The sequence below is a fragment of the Anas platyrhynchos genome, chromosome 1 (assembly GCF_047663525.1).
Source record: "Anas platyrhynchos isolate ZD024472 breed Pekin duck chromosome 1, IASCAAS_PekinDuck_T2T, whole genome shotgun sequence".
NCBI classification, from domain to species: domain Eukaryota; kingdom Metazoa; phylum Chordata; class Aves; order Anseriformes; family Anatidae; genus Anas; species Anas platyrhynchos.
The window spans coordinates 102,399,996-102,419,944 of record NC_092587.1 but is presented as its reverse complement, the minus strand read 5'-3'; the positions used below and the strand labels follow the sequence as shown (position 1 = coordinate 102,419,944).

At 40.6% G+C, this 19,949-nt stretch overlaps 1 protein-coding gene and 1 non-coding gene across 15 annotated transcripts in view; both read left to right on the top strand.

Moving 5' to 3' along the window:
* Window positions 1-3,316: 3,316 nt before the first annotated feature.
* Window positions 3,317-3,472, top strand: LOC113842469 (U1 spliceosomal RNA). Its single transcript, XR_003495004.2, has one exon. It is a non-coding gene; the product is annotated as a U1 spliceosomal RNA (small nuclear RNA).
* A 3,357-nt stretch (window positions 3,473-6,829) lies between these two features.
* ROBO2 (roundabout guidance receptor 2) overlaps window positions 6,830-19,949 on the top strand; it is a 467,458-nt gene continuing 454,338 nt past the window's right edge. For 4 of the 14 annotated variants that reach the window (XM_072025835.1, XM_072025806.1, XM_072025829.1 and 1 more), the window contains exon 1: window positions 6,832-8,078. In XM_072025835.1, the coding sequence (XP_071881936.1) occupies window positions 8,024-8,078 (55 nt within the window). In that variant the 5' untranslated portion in view covers window positions 6,832-8,023. Of the gene's footprint in view, window positions 8,079-19,949 lie in introns of all 14 variants that reach the window. The other 10 variants (XM_072025826.1, XM_072025824.1, XM_072025792.1 and 7 more) reach the window with 5 other exon arrangements.

Here is a 19,949-nt window from a genome sequence, read left to right as displayed (position 1 = left end):
TATTAGAATTTTCAGTACTGCTCTTCTTGAAAGATGAAGGTGAATTATTAATGACATCATAAATCTTGTTTCCTATACTATTAAACTTCTTATCATTAAGAATATTTGCCCACTTACAAATGGGTATCTGCAAAATGGACATGCACATATGGATCTCCTTGTACGAACTTCTGCCCCATTAACAACTTGTGTACATATATAGTTACATATTTCCATTTTAAAAGCTGTAATTGAAGTGTAAATATTGTTGACTAATGTTGCTGGCTGTCAATATGCAGTTGTTACTGAAAATGTGACATATGTCACTTAATGATAGCATTAGCATGTTATTTATAATACAATTAAATAGGAGCATGGTGTTTAGTTTAACAGTTACTTGTGTATTGTGTACAGCTATAAATGTTGTGTTGCTGTATTTCTTGATTTTCTGTTCCTTCAAGCTCAGGGTTGTTGTGGTTTAACCCAGCCGGCAGCTAAGCACCACACAGCCGTTTACTCACCCTTCCCCCTCCCTCTCTGGGATGGGGGAGAGAAACAAGGAAAATGGAGCCTGTGAGTTGAGGTAGAGACAGTTTATTAAGACGGGGAAAAAAATAAATAATAATAATAGTACTACTACTAATAGTGTGTATGAAATAAGTGATGCACAATGCAATTGCTCACCACCCGCTGACCAATGCCCATCCCATCCCCGAGCAGCCAGCCCCCCCACCCCGGCTAGCTATCCCTATATATTGTTTAGCATGATGCCATATGGTATGGAATCAAACTGGCCTTTGGCCAGTTTGGGTCAGCTGTCCTGGGTCTGTCCCCTCCCAGCTCCTGCTGCACCTCTAGCCTGCCCGCTGGCAGGACAGAGTGAGAAGCTGAAAAGTCCTTGGCTTAGTGTAAGCACTGCTCTGCAATGATTAAAACATCAGTGTGTTATCAATGCTCTTCTCATCCTAATCCAAAACATAGCACCCTACCAGCTACTAGGAGGAAAATTAACTCTATCCTAGCTGTAACCAGGATGAGGGTGGAGCAATTATACTTATTGGTGTATGAATGTGTCTGATTACACTGTGATAGAATACATTCCTTTTCTGAGAACTTCACCTTTCTAACTCTCATGTACACAAGGTGAGATCTTATCCTCTTCCAGTTCTTCATTTAGAATGTGCTTTTTTAAATGATACGTCTGTCTTACGCCCTCTGGAAATCTAAATTGTCATTTAAAATTAAACTTAACCTGTCAATTAGAAATGGTTTTATTTTCTTGTATGTAAATGAGGGCAGAGTTTGTTAACTTTTAATAAAGAATAATGAGTGAGTAGATCACTACATTATCAAATGAATAAGTGAAATAATTCTTGGAGTCTTATTGTATTTGTAGTTGACAGAGTATATCTTTGATGTCCATATTTATGTAGGCTGGCACTTTATCTCAAAACATCATATATAGTAATTGACTTTTCCTTCATTAGTTAAACATGCATGACTTACACAGTCCTGTATGTGAGAGAGGGAATGGAAGATCCTTACGTACCAGGCAGGAATACTCACATTCTTTGTTACGAATGGGAGATGTAGAGCCATACTGATACTGTGGAAATACTATTGTGTAAGAGGAAATCCCTGACACATAGGATATGCTAGACATGGCTAGACATAGTCTGTGTAAAGATTGGAAGGGACCCACTGTGTCCTGCCGCAAATAATGAACCCCTGCTACAGCCTGCAACGTAGGGAGAGCCATAAGGTTTTTGTGCAACTTACCACACTTGGTAAAAGATTATTATTTTTACATACTGCAGTTGCAAAGGGAAGTGTTTCTAATTGCAAGAAAGCAAGAAATGATCAGCTATTCCTGTAATATTCACTGTGTAGTCTACATAGGAGTCACTCAGGAAAGGCTTCTAGCATTGCAACAGAAATGGCTTAAATCAGAGAAAAATCAAGCAATTATTTTGTAGCTTGTGTATTTGTAGCTTGCGTGTGCAGTTTTACATGATTTTATAAGAGAAGTTTGGACAACTGGACATTTTAGCACATAGTTCTCGAACAAAAGACCTTGTTATTCACTGTCAAACAAGAGGACATGCATGTTCAGAACTTTGCCAGTAATGCTTGTCATAGAATCATGGAACTTTAGAAAATTAGTCAGAAGACCTCTGGATATCATCTAATCCAAATCAAAGCAGGCTCAACTTCAATGTCTGTATCATTGTCTGATTAAGTTTTTAACACCTCCAGTTATGGTGACTCCACAGCCCCCTTAGGCACCTGCTTCACTGTCCTCATGGTAATAATAATAATAATAATAATAATAATAATAATAATAAATTTGTTTCCTGATGTCTAACTAGAACCTTCCCATATTGCAGCTGCTGTTCATTGCCTCTTGTCCCATCCCCATGTACCTCTGAAAACAGTCTGGTTCCATCTGCTCTATGCAAGTCTATACAAGTCCATACCAATCACAACAACTTTGAAACAGTTTTAGTGCCTATGATTATGACAGGCATTGTAGTCTTCACACTATAGGTTCTGAGATTCAGCCACTACTATAGTAAGTCATGTATTTCTAATGTACTGTTCTTGGTCCTTTACTATAAAGATGTTAATCTTTCCAATCCCAGCTCTGGATATATCAAAGGATGGTGTGCTGCCATATTTTTCTCAAAAGAAAAACATAGACGTGTTTCACGCAGCAGTAAAATTATCAATTGTTTTATGAATGTCACGGCTAGATTAGAAAAGCTTGACTTTCAACTCTGTCCTCTGCCCCCAGAAAGAAGAAATCTGACCCTGTTTTTATTTAGTCCATTTTTTTTTTTTTTTAAACTATGTATTATTTCTCTACTTTCTTGAATTTTTTACTGAGCTGCAAAGTGTGAGTTGCTATCTTTTTCTTTGGGCAGTAAAAGTACATCCGTAGAAGAAACAGAAAATACGATCTACAAAATCTTTACATGGTAACATTTTAACTATCATATAAATATTTGTGCTTCATTGCCTACTCTGAATCTCAGTTAAAAATAAAAGAATCAAGTAGAATTTATTTTAGGTGAGGTTGTTTTTAAAATTGTCAGGAATCCGTATCATCTTTCTGTTACCAGCTTTTGCACATTTAATGAGCTGTGGATGCAAAACTTAAAAGGAGCATATGATGTATATCAAAAAACTTGTAATAATTTAATTTACAAAATATTTACTTACCAACAGTACAGATCATTGTGGTGAACAGTTATCTGTACTAGTAATTAAATATAGTGCAGAGAAGCTAACAAAGATCAGGAGGTTTCAAAACAGGGTTCCTAAATGTTGTTTGGCTGGAATTCCTGGCAGGGGAGACACCATGATCAGGCAGATGGTTTTCCTAGGGTGAGGCTCATCCCCTGCACTCCGAGTGTGCTGACCCCTGAGATTTCCCCCAATGCGGGAAACTCAACTGCATAATTTGTTATTCTGTGATTCCTGTAGGAACAATCTGAAGTCAGGAACCTTATTATTGAAGCAGAAGGTGGTCCTCTGCACTGCAAGAGATAGGTGTGCAATAGAGAATAAAAAATATGCCTCTCATGCCCATCATTTTTCTTTCCTCCACATGAACCATAGAAGTTGTTCTAGCAAAGGAGGTTAGACAAACCTGTGATAGCCAGTACAGCAGAAAAACTAATTTTCAGGGTCCTTCCATGAGAAAGATCTAGCTACAGTGCTTATACTCTCTTTACCAACACATCAGCTTTTTCTGGACTGAGTTCTTCAACTACTTTCCAGCGTCCAGTCTTTGTATGGAAGATCCCATTGCCTGGAGCAGGAGTAACACCCATGTTTCAGCATTTATAAGGATTAAAAACTATGAATCCTGTTCTCTCATCATGTATTCAGTAGTCTGATGACATCAGAACCTGGTGACCTGGAACAGAATAGCACAGGAGCCACTGGTGGCAGAGGAACAAAAAAGTATATTATCCTGGAAGTTTAATGCGTATTGAGCATCTTTCCCCTTTTGTTCTTGTGTTTCTGAGGCAGCCTAACATTAGATATTCTCAGTTATCCTCTGGAGTTGTATTTACTCCAGAATCTAAAAAGACCAGATTCTAATTTAAAGTAGTGGCCCACGAATGGCCATCACATATCGAGCATATTACTAGGTATTAAAAATCTCTAGCCACTTCAAGCAATTCCTGAGTAAGTAGCTCTAGTATTTGGAATAAATTATATATAATCCATTTCAAGTCATCCTCTCCCCTTTAAGTGGATAACAAAAGCTTTTTTATGGCAACCAGCAGGTAGAATATATTATATGCATTTGTAACATTATGTTATAAATGGTTGGAAGTTTTACTATTGGTTTAGAAGAAAAATGCTATGAATGGTGGAGTTCACCTGAAAAGAGTACTACTCTTACAACACTTACTTTAAACACTAGATCTGATTCTCATATAAAATATTTTAATACATTAGCATAGGAATCCAAGGTAGAAGCAATGAAACTTTTGCTTTTACTGCTGTCATATATCTGATCTTACCGTTGTTTTGCTAAATTAGTCCTGCTTCATTTGTTGAATGCCCTTCATATGAATCAGGGCAATCTTACCGTGTAATTTCCTTGTTTCAAAGTCCCACCTCAACAACACTCTTTGAACTGAAGATTTATGTGTGCCAATACTGACATGTCTTTTCCTCATCCTGCTTACATAAGTATTTCATCAGGTGGCATATTGTTCATAGCCAAACAAAGAGTTGGCACATGCACTTCCCCCATAGAGGCTTTGCTGTTCACGCAAAGAACATCTGTCTAGTTGACCATGTTCATAGGAGGTTACTGAAAGACAAGAGAGAGAAGCAAACTGTTTTTAATTCTTGTATCTGGACTACATCTCATAATGGAAGCAAATGCTGTTCCAAGCGAACTATGCTCATAAGCCAGTGACTCTCATCTGTGACATGTCATGTGCTTGTAAGCTGTAACACATGTAAACCTCAACTATTCCCCTCCAGCAGGATCTCCATATGACATTTCATTTTTTTGGCTTTGTTTTGCACACTATTCAAACATAGCCCCATTTTCTCGATTTGAGCAAACAGTAACCAACACAAAAGCCAGTTTCTCAACTCTTTCAGACCCTGCTATCCATTTCAGAGGACTGTTAACTTTTTTCAAAGGAAAACAAACAAGCAAACAACAACAACAACAACAAAACACACGCTGAAGTAAATACAGGCAAAATTATACTTAAAAATACTTGATTAAATTTGGCTGAAACTTTTCAAAGCTTTGCAAAGTGATATTCTGTAGAAGTGAATGAATAAAACAGAGGCAGCTATAATGAATAGCCCATTGATTTCCCTTAGAATGTTTATATGAGTCATTATGCCCTTTTACAGGTACCTCTGTACCTAAGGGTTTTAAAGACTGTATACATCTACCAAGTGTTCTGGTCTGCATCAGCTGTTATTAAATTTATCTTAAATTTATTTGAGAAGCACAAAAAGATCTCTACAGTGCATAACTATTTCCGATTTTAAATTCTGTAATAAACAAGCCAGCATTTTCATGAACAGTGTCCTTGAAATGTCCACTGAAAAGGGAAATATTCTTTAATATTTCATATTACACACATTGCTGTTAGGCAGGTGATTTATGGTTTTCTGGTTTTGCCAATTCACAAGCACGCAGACAAAGAATACCATTTTGATCACCTTACCATGGTTAGCTTTAATTACAGCCTTCATCACGAGGTAGTCTTCAGGCATATTAATATCTATTTATCTACTGGGCATACTGTAAGTATCAGAGGACATTGTTCCCTGGTTTGCATAAAGAGGCTTTGGAGGTGTCTGCTGGCTTTGTATGGAACAGCAAGAATCTTCTTGGGCACTTAAAACACTACAAACCTCTCACACTGTCACTTTTGGCAATATTTGTCACTGATTACACGACAACTGGATAAGAAATAACTTGCAGATCATTTATTGGCATATGCGTGGGCAGTGTGTGGTTTGCAGGAATATGGTTTGGATCTTCTACATGAAGAACTTACTTAAAGAATCTCTATTATATAGATATTTCTAGCGCATGCAAAATAAAAAGCAAGAGACTCGATAAAAGAAAAAATATTTTGGATTAGTTGCCTAAGACGTATGAAGTGTTCCCTCCTCTTTAGGTAGCCCTGCTCACACCCTTAGTGCAGCAAAGCACAACTCTCACCTTTTCATTCAGCGATTAATTTTTACCTAGTGTCGTTGTCCAAAATAATCATATATTATATATTATATATTATATATTATATATTATATATTATATATTATATATTATATATATATTGAAGAGGGACGTTGATGGTTATGGTGTATATGTGTGTGTATATATATATATACACGTGAATATATGGTGTATATGTGTGTGTGTATATATATATAAGCTAGCTAAACGCACTACCCTCGTATCTGAGGGGTTTCTCTGGAAAAGTTCCGTGCCACCGTCCTTCTTCCACCTTCTCGGCGGCAGCAAAGGCTCCCCGTCCCTCCTCCCACTCACAGATCCCCCCTCACGGCCACGGCCACGCGGGGCGACCTGAGGCGAGGCGGCCGCCGCTGGGCGCTGCTGCCCCGCCCGCCCGCCCGCCGCTACGGGAGGCAGCGGCCGTTCCCCTCCGGCGGCCGGTAGGGGGCGCCCGCGCTTCACCGTGCGGCGCTTCCCCGCCGGCCCGCCAACGGCTGCGGCCGCGGGGGTCCCCTCGGTGCCGCGCGCTCCCTCCCTGCCCGGCGGGACTCGCCCCTTCCCGGGGGCTCTGCCGCCAGCGGGCGGTGCTGGGGGGCGGGAGGGGGGGTGCGAGGCAGCGGTGCAGGGGTGTGAGAAGGGGCACGGGGTGCGAGGGAAGGGGCGCTCGGCGGTGCCCCGTGTGGCGTTATTCATCCCCCAGCCCGGGGGCTGCCCGGCCAGCGCGCCGGGGAGCGAGGCGCGGAGCAGCCCCAGCCGCTCGCCCACGATCGCGGAGCCCGTGCCCGGTGCCCGGTGCCCGCCCGCCGCCGCCGCTGCCGCGTGGGTGCGGGGCGCAGCGCTTTAGTCCCCACCCCGCAGCCTCCCCTCGGCAGGCAGCCGCGGGAGCCGCCGCGCTCATTCTCCTCCCTCTCTCTCCCTCTCCCCGCCAGCCCGGGGTGTCCGCGGCGGCGGGAGGCGGAGGCGGCGGCAGGGGAGAGGCTGAGGCGAGGCTGAGGCGGTCGCCGGGCTGCCGGGGCCGCCCGGGAGGTCCCCGCGCCCCCAGCCGCACGCCCCCCGCTGCCACAGCGGCAGCAGCGGCTCCCCGGCGGAGTTGCTGCCCTCCGGCAGTTCCCGCTCGGGTTTCCAGTGAGGAGGGAGGTGCAGGGGAGAGAGGCGGCTTGCTTCGCAGGGGATGCTGAGAAAGCCGGTCCCTCCTGTAGCACATTGCCTAGGCGTTCCTATTATGGAAGTTAAGTGAGAAACTCCGCAGCTTGAACTGATTTGGGGGAGAGAGAGAGAGAGAGAGAAAGGAAAAGGGGTAGGGGGAGGGAGAGAGGCAAGCAAAATAGCCGAACAGAGCCAATGGTTTTCCTGCAAAGTGCCGGGAAGTTTGCGGAACACTTTCTAGGAATCAGGTCCTCTCTCAGAGCCTCTCCTTGTCCTCGGAAGAAAGAGCTGGCCTTTGGATTGCCATGGATCCTAAAGAGGGGCTTAGACACACGTGAATAATTCCCCTGCTCGGGCTGGATTGGGGGGAGTTTAGGAAGGAGCGTGTGTGCAAAGCAGAAGCCTTCGGAGCTCGCTCCCTGCTCTAATCTGTATGGATCTAAAAGTGGCACACTCAAGACCTTCCCATCTGCAGCTTTTCGCTTCCAGGCTTCCCTTTCCGCTCTAAGTAGCTGCTAGGAAACTGAAAACTTTTGGACCCTGCGTCTCGCTGGCTTTGGATACTTTTTTTTTCCTTTTTTTTTTTTTTTTTTTTAATTCTTTTCTTTGGATCTCTGTGGAATTGGTCTCGCAAACGATCGGGATTGCTTTTAATATGTCAAAATGGGTCTGCTGACGCCACTCCTGCTCGTTGGATTTGCATTTTTTCAAGTCTATGGTAAGTTGGCTTGTTTTAGCTATGCCCTTCTGTGCAGAATCCCCCTTCATCTGAAGCTGATTTGGGACAGCACATGGACAGCATTATGAGCTTTAGCGTTACAGAGCCTTAACTTTGTTTCTGGTATAAAAATGGCATTTGGGGGCGGGAGGGGGGGCGTGGGGGGATGGAGAATATGTTTCCAATAAGCAGCCCTTCCCATCTGCTAACTCAATGGAAAAGTAGTGTAGGAATGGTTGAATATCGGCTTGAGGAAGCGGGGAAGGGGAAAAATCCCCGTGCTAAATCTCCTATTTCGCGGTGCTGGTGGTGGTAGGGAAGCGGGGAGGAGAACGGCGAGGCAGGGAGCCGCTGTACCTGGCGTTACTTTGCCTCCTCCTATTGTTAAACTTTCCAGCGGGAGAGCCAGCTGATGAAATAAATCGGCTAGCTGTGCTTCCGCTCCAGGTGAGGCGAATTGGCCACTTTCCAGAGTCCCTAAACGCCTCCTTTGGCACGGCACGACACTACCCCCATGCCCCGCGGGGTCGGGCAGGTGCGGCCGGGGGGTTGGGGGGTCTCCCCGACACCACATGCCCTCCCCCCGGCCTTAATCTGCCCCCCGACACCATGTCCTTCCCCCCTCCGTTATGGGCTGCCCCCAGAGAGCGTGGTCGTGAGGGGTAGGAGCGCTAGGGGGAAAGGCGTTGTTGTGCTGGGTTTTCTTATTTATTTTTATTTTATTTTTTATTCTGGTGTCTTTCCCCTCCTCTTTTGGGTTGGCTCTGCCATGCTTCTGGCAGTTTTCAAGTTCAGGGAGTGGCTGAGGGGATATAAAGGAGCATTTTAGGGGAGGCACGCTTTGGTAGGGCGGAAACTTCAGCGCAAGGGTAAATTCTCTTTGGGAGTGGGGGCTGGCGCTGTTCTGCAGCATCGACGTTAAATGCATTACTGTAGCTCAAGCACACAAGTAGAAAGCAAGCATCTGCACGGTCCTGCATGTGCGTGTGCTGGGATCAAATGTTTGGCAGCCCTCCTACCACCGGGTATTTGCATCTCTAAGCAGTCTGTCAGGCTGCGGGTGAGTTTAGGCTCTGGGACCCTGGCTATTTCTGCCGGTGAGAAAAAACTTTGTTCCAGGAAGCTACTGCTTGCAGCATTGACCGTGTCAGCCCTTAAGCGAGGGCTCTAGGATTATTGTTTGCAGTTACAGGCTGCTTTGGGTAGTTCTGCCCCTCCTATCATCTCCCCCCACCCCCAGCAAGTAGGGAGGCAAAAGAGCTGAGAAGGGAGAGACACTGTAGCGGTGCTTTACTCTGCTGGCATAATAAACTGTGCAGTTTAACCTTTGGTTTGGTCTACCGATAGGAAAATGGGTTTTGCCTAATGTATGTACATGCTAAGCAGAAGGAAGTCCAAACTGTGAAAGAGTATAGTAGAACATTTGCATCTGTCAGCATGGTCATGGTTTTATGGGTATTCTTTTTTTTACCCTACTGTAGCATATTTTGATTCACAACTTTAAGGCCACCCCTCTCAGAGGTACCTTTGTATACAAACTGAAAAGATCAGGCTATAGAAATGTAATTATTAGTAAGCATTTAAAATTATACATAGCTAGAAGGAAGACAATTAAAGTGCTCAGTGGAAGTGACAGAGAGAATCAGAGGAGCTTGGTGTTACAGAATGTAATTAATGTACCAGGCTGTTTGGAGATACATGAAACAAATGCAATTAACCAGCTTGCTGGAACGACAGAGCAAGACATAATTTATTCTGGTTTTGTCACGGGGAGCACAAGTAGAACCTTTGTTCTGTTTTAGCCTTATAGGACGAGGGTGGGGGTGTGAATGAAGCACGTAGCTAGTGTGTAGCCGGACCGTTGCAGGGGAAAATATGCCACGAAACTGCCCAGAATACAAACTCCCCTTTCCTGGGGAGAGGTTTCAGAGGCTGTATCAGGTTTGCATGTTAACAACTCTTTAAAATAAATAAATAAAATAAAAATACATTAAAAAAAAAAACAGTGACTGTGTGGATAGCATATCATGACAAAGTACAGTCAAGCTGTCATTGTATAAGTGACTAACAAGTAGCTTTGGAGAAATACTGGCATGCAAGCTTGGCATAAAATACTTTTGTCCCTTTGGAAGCATAGTAATTGTGATTATACCTTTGGGTGACATATACCACCGGTTGCTTTGAAAAGATATATATCAACATTAGCACTATTTATAATACTTGAAGGAAAAAGGCAAACCCCAATTGACCACTAATTTAATAAGTCCTTGATTGGTTTTCTGTCTTTTAAAGTTACCTCCTAATGCATTTCTGTTTTTGAGGGTGGTTTTGTTGTTATTTTTTTTTGGTTTGGTGTGGTTTTCTTATTTATTTTGCTCTCTTGTTATGAGGTCCAGAGAAAGACATCACCATCTGATGCATGATAGCCATAATTTTCTCTGTGAGATTAACTTTATTTAGTGACTTTAAAATGGTATTACACAGTGGTGTAGATCAACATGGTAATTTTTTTCATCTGTGTTATTTTCTCTGTCCATGCTTCTATGACACCTGAAAATTGCAGAGCTCAATGGAAATGGCAGAAAGCATGTGGCATATATATGTTTTTACTGTGCTTTTGATTTTCTTGTAGCCCTGCCCATATTCTTGCAGTCTGTTCAGGGAATAACTGCAATTGTCTTCTTTTTTCTTTAGCTACCAATGTTGGTTACAGTTCTTTTTAAATAAGTAAATAAAATATTGGACACTGTACCATAAAATCAAATGCTAGATGTTAGAGTTAAAATAGTTAATTACATATTTTTTCATAGGGGTCAGTTGACTTTCATTGTTGTGTGTTTTGTTGTTTGTTTTTTTTTTTCAAGTCTTTCTTCCAATCATTAGTAAAGACTGCAAGAAAGAATATTAATAGAAAAGTTCCCAGCTACTGTGAACACTGGCATGTGGACATTACTATGGAAAATAGATTGAATGGGCCAAATTCAGCCCTGGTAGGACTTGCAGTGCTTTCAGTGAACATGACAACCTTTTATGTCAGGGCTGGCTATTTAGTCTGTCTGGCTCTTGAAAACTGCAAATGTGGTAATCTTGTATGTGATTGTGTTAAATTTATGCAAGAAACATTTTGTAAAAGCAGCCTTTTGTCTTCATATTAAAATTTTTCAAAAAGCTCATTTTCTTAATGAAAAGTATGGATCAAGCATTTTATCTTACGTTTCCTATTTCTTTTTTTTTTTTTTTAATTTGTTTTATTTCTTCCACTGGTGAGGTACATATCTGTGGCCTTCTGCAGATCTCAGTTGCCCATCAGAGAACATGGCTTACATACAAAGCTGGAGTATATTCTTCTGGTGTGTACTTGAGCTGACAGGGTCTTGATCTCTCATGTTGAGTTTTGCTGTTGATGGATAACCTTTGCTTCTGTGGAATGTGTGCATTTTAATACCTTAAGAGTAAAAGTCTGTTGAGATGGAGATTTTATGTTTCTGTTTCCTTTATCTTCTTCCCCAGGACCCAATTCTGCAGAGCATTTAGGTGCGTGCCGCTGTTGCTTACACAGAACCTCAGTGAAGTTGATGGGAATTTAAACATGTGTTCCAAGTTAATCATATGCTTGAAAACTTTGCTGAGTAGGGAGGAATTTATGCCCATGATGAAAAGTTCTGCTGAATTAGTCTTAATGTTGTGCTTGCCTTACTTCCTTTCTCCTAGGTTGTAATTGCAACAGCATATATTTATGTGCAAAAGATAGGCAAAGAGAAAATGCTGTCATAGCACTTCCAGAGATGGATACGTTTGAAAAGTAATTTGATAGTCCAAGTAATTTGTTTTGTTCATTTGCTAATTTGCTACACTGCAAAAGGTCTGATATCCCACAGTTCTTTTAGAAAAGACAGAATATCTTTTGTTGTTGTTGTTGTTTGTTGTTTTTTTTTTTTTTTAAATAAAAATAAAACTTTTCAGTGAATTCAACTTAGTACAATAGTCCTTCCATTAGTAGCTTTCTGGAATGATGAGGTTGATGTTGCTTGTGGAAAACATGTTGCGAAGTGAGCTAATTATAGCAATGTGAGACAAAGGTATACAGTCTTAAAAGTAGACAAAAGGATGTCAGTATATTTTAAGGACGCATAAAAAGCATCAAGCGCATGCACTAAAAAATTCATTGAGAGAAAATGGAAGCATTGGCTAGTCTGTCCGGTCAACTCCTTTTCCAGGAGTTGCCTTTTTATAGCAATGCTATGTAGAGTCATTGTACTAACCTCAAAACCTGCTCTGTCCACTGCTGAACCATTTAGTGAAAATTACTAAAGAGTATGCAATGGCTTTTTAGCCATTTGCTACCCTTGAATTGCTATTCAAATATTGATCTCAGCTAAATAGATTGCTAACAGGTTCTGTACATTCTGTTTCAGCCACCTAGGAGGAACACTGCTGTCAGGCTTTATCTGTTATCTCAGCTGGCATGGCAGAGGTTGCTCTTCCTTGTGGCTGCCATCTGGCTCACCACCTATGGTACCAACCTTGCAGAGGATACTTAGTAATCACGTTGATGCTGTTTCTTGCCAACAGGCTAGGTTACTGGTTCTCATTTCTAAATTTCTCATGGAATCTCTTTATTTTGTGTGCAGAAGAAAGCATGAATTCACTCTTCCCAAATATTTATTTATTTATTTATTTATTTATGTCATTTCAGACTGAGCAGGTATTTCCTATGTGTGAGTACAGATTTTTTATTTTTATTTTTACAGAAAGTTTATTGCATTACCCAAGTCTTCTCACATGTTCATTTTTCAAGCATGCATTCCATATACATTTGGAAAATTCCTTTAAATTTTGATACAGAGGACAATGCAGAATCTAACAATACAGAATTGCTATTTCAGCTGTAGTGCTGAGGCTACCTTTTATACAGGACTATTCATGTGGATTGCTACTAATGAGATCTTTGCAAAACAATTGCACATAAGGAAGGATTTGTGGATGTAGATTTTAGTTTCATCATCTTTACTCTCAGACCGACCTTGTACTCTACAACAGAAATGGTAGATTTTCTGCCCTTGAAGTTATACATCCAGAGGTAAGAATGAGTTGTCAATGCTGTCCTCATCTCCAACCCTTTCCTTAACAAAATAAGTATTGACCACTGGTGATTAATAGTTTTCATTATTGTTTTAGATAATTAAACAATGCCTTGTTAATTTAGGACCTGATTCTGTACCACTGAAATCTATAACAATTTTTGTATTCAGCCCTCCATGAGGAAGACCTTTGAGAACAGGTGATATCTTGAGTTATTACAGGACATGCATCTTAAATCATTATGTCATCTTTATAAATGCAAGTTTGTTGCAAGATAAAGTTGGCTTGTTCCTGCATCCTTCTGTGGAGATAGCTACCAACAAATAGAGGGTACAAGTGCATGTTGCTGATTCAGTCCTACCTACTCCTTACTTCTATAGTGCTCTCCTTACTAGTGCAGAGTATCCCTTCCTAATCAGAAGTCTGCTGCTTGTGCTGGGTTTTGGATGTAATGATGTGAATTCTTAATATTTTCCAAGCCAAATGCTCATGAAGTAAGAAATGGCTTTTTAATTCCATCTCTGCAGCTTATCTTGGCTTTGCTGCCATGGAAGAGAGCCAAGATGTGCTCTTAATTTTATTAAAATAATATCCTTCATAAATAAATACATGAGCAACAATACACAAGCTAACCAGTAGTACCCATGTAATAACCTGCTGGTATGTTCATTGAGCTGCTGTGCTCTAGTAGCCAAGCCTAATTGAGATTCATCTTTGTATTATGGACAACTGTGATGTGAAGATGCTAATTTAAACTATATTTTGGCAGAAGTTGCTTGTGTATATGTGTTGAATTTGCGGTCTTCACTACTCTTCCCCAGCTATTTTTTTGGCTAAGCAAATTGTCTGTAAACTCACTAAATAATGCAGCTCTCCGCAAGTTATCACATCAGATTAACAGAGCTCTGAGCTAACTTTCTGGTTACAGCCTAGGCTGACTTGCAAACATCTTTTCCCATGCTTAATTTCTTCCTGAGCTTTAGTTGCACAGCAAAACCCTATGTTAGTGAAAACCACATAGCTTCATTTTGCGTAATGTTAAAAATGACTTGTTTGTTTTGCTTTGTTTCCTGTTGGAATTATCACCTTTGGTTTGCTGATAACTGAAGGCCACAAATCTTTTGGTGACTCCAGTGTATACTTGAAAATCAATTGAGATGGGTTGCTTCCAGGTCCCATTGCAAATTCTGTATGCCATTTATCTGTCCTGGTTGTGAAGATAATTATTTGGCTCTAACTACCTGTGTGAATGATGACTGGAAGAAAACAGAGCATTTTCAGATTAATTCCTCGTCATATCAAGTGCTCACTGCAAGAGCAACCTTGATGGTTTGCTTTGCTGAATTTACCCTTCTTGTCAGTGCATCTTCATTGTACTTCAGTCCAGCTACAGTAATGCAGACTGCGGCCTGCATTTGTACAGCTTTATACTTGGTTATCATTTACTTTTTCTTTCATTGCTTTTCCTCAGCTTAACTGAGACATCAGTTTGTTTGGTCTGACACATGGAAATGACCTGGTAGTGTGAGCGGGGATTTCAGGGGCTGAAGTATGGTCTTACTCGTGAGAGTTCACCTGGATGATTATGCCACAGAGTTGTAGCACATGGTCTCTTAATATGTCTTTGTGTTGCTGGTACAGCTTCAGCATGGTGTGCCAAGGCCAGGAGAGTCTCTATAATGTGCTTGTCAGAAATGAAGATTGGACAAATAATGTAAAGAATAAGTGGCCAGCAGCAAGTTGTAAAACACAATAAACTCTGTATTTCACTTGTATTCATCACTTGCCATTGATTGCAGGAGAAACTGAGTGGAAAAAATTTAACCTTTTAAAACCAAAATGTCAGGTAACTAACATCGGTCAACTTCCTTCTCATTCAGACTGAATGGAGTAACTGTTCATGCCAGGGTACCAGCGGTACTTTTTTACTGCTGTGAAAATGTCAAGAGTTAAGAAGCAGTTATGAGAAGTATTTTAATGCTGTGTGAGCCCTGTAATCATGGTTTCTCAAACTGTCATTCTGTGCAGTTTTCAAGGTCTGCATGTCCTGTAGCCCAAATGATTTCATCATGGCAAAAGGAGTGATCAATTTTAGCCTAAGAGATTATACTGTATCCTGAAGAGAACCCTGTAAATACTGGGTGGGTGCTAGTTCATGGCATATCAATATTACAAAGCATTCAAATGGCATACCAAAAAAAATGCTGTTAGACTTGGGCTCAGCACACTATGTCCCCTTCAGGACCTGGAAGTGCTTGTTGGTCCTGTGAGCATGAGGGTGCTCTCTGGGGAGAGGAATGACACCGTGAGCTGGGAGGAGGGGGATATGTGCCTGGTTCCAAGCCAGGGGCTTGATGGATTAAAGGGCTGCCCCATTTTGAAGCAGGGAGTGAGGGGAGGGACAGAATAGCAGGGGAGCTGGGTTACAGGGAATGCGGCACTGGGAGTAAAGAAAGGAGCAAAACGCAGCTGTTATGCTTAACATAATAGTGCTGATGCCTAGTAACTTTGGTGGTGTTTTATACACAGTGTGCTTAGGCTTTATATCATTGCTATGTTATTTTTGCATCCCTTATTCATGGAGAGAAGGAACCTTTCTGTTAAACTGGTAGAGACCAGATTTATTTGGAGTGGCTGCAAAACAATGCTACATTGTAATTTGACGCAGTGAACTAGGTGAGGTGTTCTTTATCTTTAACTTCATGTACTGCAGAAGTGTTGTGATAGATTGGCTGGACTTCTTTTGCATATATACTTTTATGATGTGTAAAAGAAATTCAGTGGGCTAATTAAAATATTCAGTTTAAGTCAAGGCAACAGGTATTAAACAGCTATTAAACAAAAAACCTTATTTGGGGAAGAAAATAATTATCAGAAATACTACAGGCTACTACTGATTTTATCCTTGATCTATTTATTTCATCCTTTTTGTTACCAAGCTGGATGTTAATCTGGAATGCTTTGATTTCAAACTAGTCAATGTGATGTGTCTGTTCAGATGTATGCCTGAATTATAAACTTCTTCTGTTTTTGTTTTTCCGTCTGCATGAAATTGATTCATTAGCATAAGGTGTGTAATATGGTGGTTACCTAATGAGATTAGGCAGTTTTGTTCCATAAGATAGTCTCACAGGGTAAAAATCACAGCACGTGGAATAATGGGATCCTATGATAAAATTGCCTTTTAGTACTGCTGTCTTTAAGACTCTTAAGAGTAGTTCTGTGTGTGTGTAGGTCCAAATTTAATATATATATATATATTTAATAAAATCTGTGTTCTGTAGAATTACATATAGCCGTATGGATACACACTTATGATGAAGGAAAGTAACTGTAGAAACTGTAACTAATAGAATATAATGTCTCTGAAGGCAAAACTATAAACAGTAGTAGAAACTGTTAGAACACCGAATTACAAGAAAATGAAATATGTGACAAGTAGAAAAATATATCAAATTAAATATGAATCTGTGTAAAACACAACTGTTTACTATTATTTACTGAGTTCTTTCTGACAACTGATGAATTTAGGATGAAATGCCAAAGAACATATGTCTGGCTTTGTATGACCCCAAATTTCTCTGTTCTCCCTTTCAGCAGACAACATGTCCTTTTCCTTAAGTGATTTTTGGTTGCTAGGAGAAGTGCAGTAGTCTGCCCTGCTCTTACCCAGCAGTAAAACCGAAGAGTGTATTGAGGTAGAGAGAGGGGCAAAGCGTAGCATAGGCCATGAATCACAAGTTGTCACTAGTATGTCCACTTTGTTCCTACTTTTTCTTTGAAAACTTTTGTTTTTCCTAATGGTGTTCCCTTTCAGCTGATCCCTCTAAGCCATTCAGAATGGGGGAAAAAAAGTGCTGTTAAGAGTCCACTCAGAGGAACAAAAAAAAAAAAAAAAAAAAAAGGAGGGGGAGACTTTGAGAGTTATTCACGGGGACACAGTGGTAGCCGTGCACAATTCAATGAATAGCTTTAGTCGGCTGCTGTTAAAGCTGGATGATTGATACCTGCAGGTTTTGGTTGCTGGGTTGTTTTTTTTTTGTTGTTTTTTTTTTTTTTTTCCTAGGACAGGAAAGTACACAGAATGTCTTCATAGTAATCCTGCCTGTTTTCATGCTTAGATTTTGAAATTGTTCACATACTATCCTCAAATTTCAGTGTATGCAGTGTTCTCAAAGCATGTATGGAGAAATCAGATGGTAATGTTGCATATGTTTGTTGAAATTAGAAAGAGAAAATTGTTAATAATCATGCTACACTAGTTTATGAAGTCTTTTTATTGATTCCCTAAATTATGCTCTTTAAATTAACTGTGTACTGTGGCAAGAATTACTTGACCATCACCTCAAGTAATGAGCTAAAGGTGTGCTTAACCAGATGTCATTGGCTACTTCTAAACCTTTGCAATGAAAAATGGTTTTACGTAGCTAGGTATTATAGCAAGTAGAAGTGATTAGAGAATATTGTTAATATTAAGAATATCAAAATCATGAGAATTTTGGCAGATTTCATTTGAAATTGATTGCAGAATGAACATATAGAAGATATTCTTTCCTCAAATGCTGAATGAAAACCAATCCTTAAAGTAGGTTTAAAACAAAACAGTCTTAAAATAATGATTGTTTCTTGAGAAACAGAGCTGAAATCACGCGTGCAAGTCCTGGGGATGAGGACATAGAAACCATGACTGCAGGGAGCTGTGATTTGTGCTGTAAAAACAGATGACTGTGAATACAGCAGGCCCCTCTATGTATCATTCCTTAACAGAAATAAGTGCTGAATGTCTTAGGATCTCATTACCAATTTAGAATATCTTGTTGACTCAATTTAGTGACATGCAGATAATAGAGAAATTCAATGATGATGTAATTGGAAAAATAATGCAGCAACTTGCACCGATTTGTTATTCACATTTGAACAAAATAGGTTTCACCCATACTTCTGAGGTTATTGGGTGACCTGGCATTACTGGATTCAGTCCCAGCGTAATTTAATGGGATCTGTGTCTGTTTAGGTCAGGGCTGAATTTGCCCCTGGGGAAAGATGAAGATGGAAGAGATGTAAGTTAAATTGCAGGGAGCTCACTCTATCTTGCAGTCTGCTGACAGTGGGGTGTGTGTAGTGTGGGTTGCTTTTTTGGTTTGTTTGTCTGTTTTGTTTTGTTTTTCCTGATCCACACAGGATTTAGGAATAATTTAACTGCTATCTAAAGCACAACTGAGTTTTCAGTTACTTCTGTGAAAGCTGCAATTGCTGAGACCAGATTTCCCTCATAACTTACAGCAAACATTTGCCTTAGTCATTCTTCAGCGTTTAGTCCAAAAGTGTTGTCCTTCCTCCTGCTGAAAAGTGTGTGGGAAAGCAGACACATTTTTGTCATGGTATGTGGATATTGCTTAAATTTAATAAGAAATAATTAAATTAAATACATTTAATAATAAATAAATAATGAATTAGCTGTTAATATAAATGATGTGCCCAGTGTCATTCAAGAAGTCCATAGCAGAAGGGAGAATGAGATCTGGTTTCTAAGAGCCCCGGCATGGCTTAGGGCACAGGGGTAACTTAAGCTGATGGTACTACCTGCAGCTCTTTACCTTCCGTTGAAAGCCAGGGAACTTTTGAGGTATAGGAGGACACAAATGGTAGAATCATGGGCCATACATCTGTCCTCTAGTGGTAATCTTTCTTCCTGAGACTCAACAGTCCTATTACACTACGTTATTGAAGAGAACAGGCAGAGAGGGTGATTCAGCACAGTTTTTCAGCACAGGTTTTGGGAGTGGTTGGTGGTTGGCATGTGGGAAACCAATGCAGAGAAGGAAGTGGTTCTCTGTTTTATTTGATTGTGTTTTGTTTTTTTTAAAATTATGCAGAGCATAAGAGACTGACTTAAAACTAACCATAGAACTGTGATCAGAAGGCTTACAGATGCAAGAAGCTTCACCTGCTCTCTCTCCATTAGGCACTCACCAGTCAGCCAAAATAATGATGCACAACACATATCCAGTAGTAAACAGCATAGTCAGCAACTTGAGAAAGAAGTCTGTAAAACCACACAAACTACATAACTTAATCTTCAGATGAAGGCTGGCTATTAACTTAAGAAGATCACATTCAGCTGTATCTGCCACGAGGACTTTAACTTTCAGTATTATCTGGAAACACATTAATCTCTTAAAACCCATTTGTGATAAATTTGAGAAGTAGAAAGGCAGATGCATTATTTGATGAACAAATTTCCTCTGTACCTCTTAGCATTTCTGAACAGGCGTCTTGTTAGGCTGCTTTGTATTTCCAGAGCAGTGACAAGGTTGAAATAAGTTCGTGCACTGTCTGGAGGAAGAATCATACAGGAGTTAGTGGTGGTTTGAGGGGGATGGAGAATAACTGTACACAAGTGTTAGTCTCTTCTGCAATCTGCAATGATACTTTGGGCATCTTTTGACATAGTCTCAGTATGTATTTTAAGGGTCCAAATCTGTATTTTACCATACATTTTATCATCACAGTCTAGGCTAGTCTTTGTTAAAGGATACGTCATGTTAATCCCATGGTAGTCCTGTTATGGTAGCATACTGGTGTTTCTGTGTGATGGGGAATCACCAAGAAAGATGCCTGAGAAACTGTCAGAGTCTGTCTTCAAATTGGAATGAACGAATAATTTTTGAATACCTGATATGTTTTGCAGTCATACCCAGATAGACCTATAGAGGGAAGAAGGTCTCAGCTCCTCTCATAAAGGAGCTGAGAGCTGGAGCCATGTCTCAGCGTGCTTCTTGTATATTA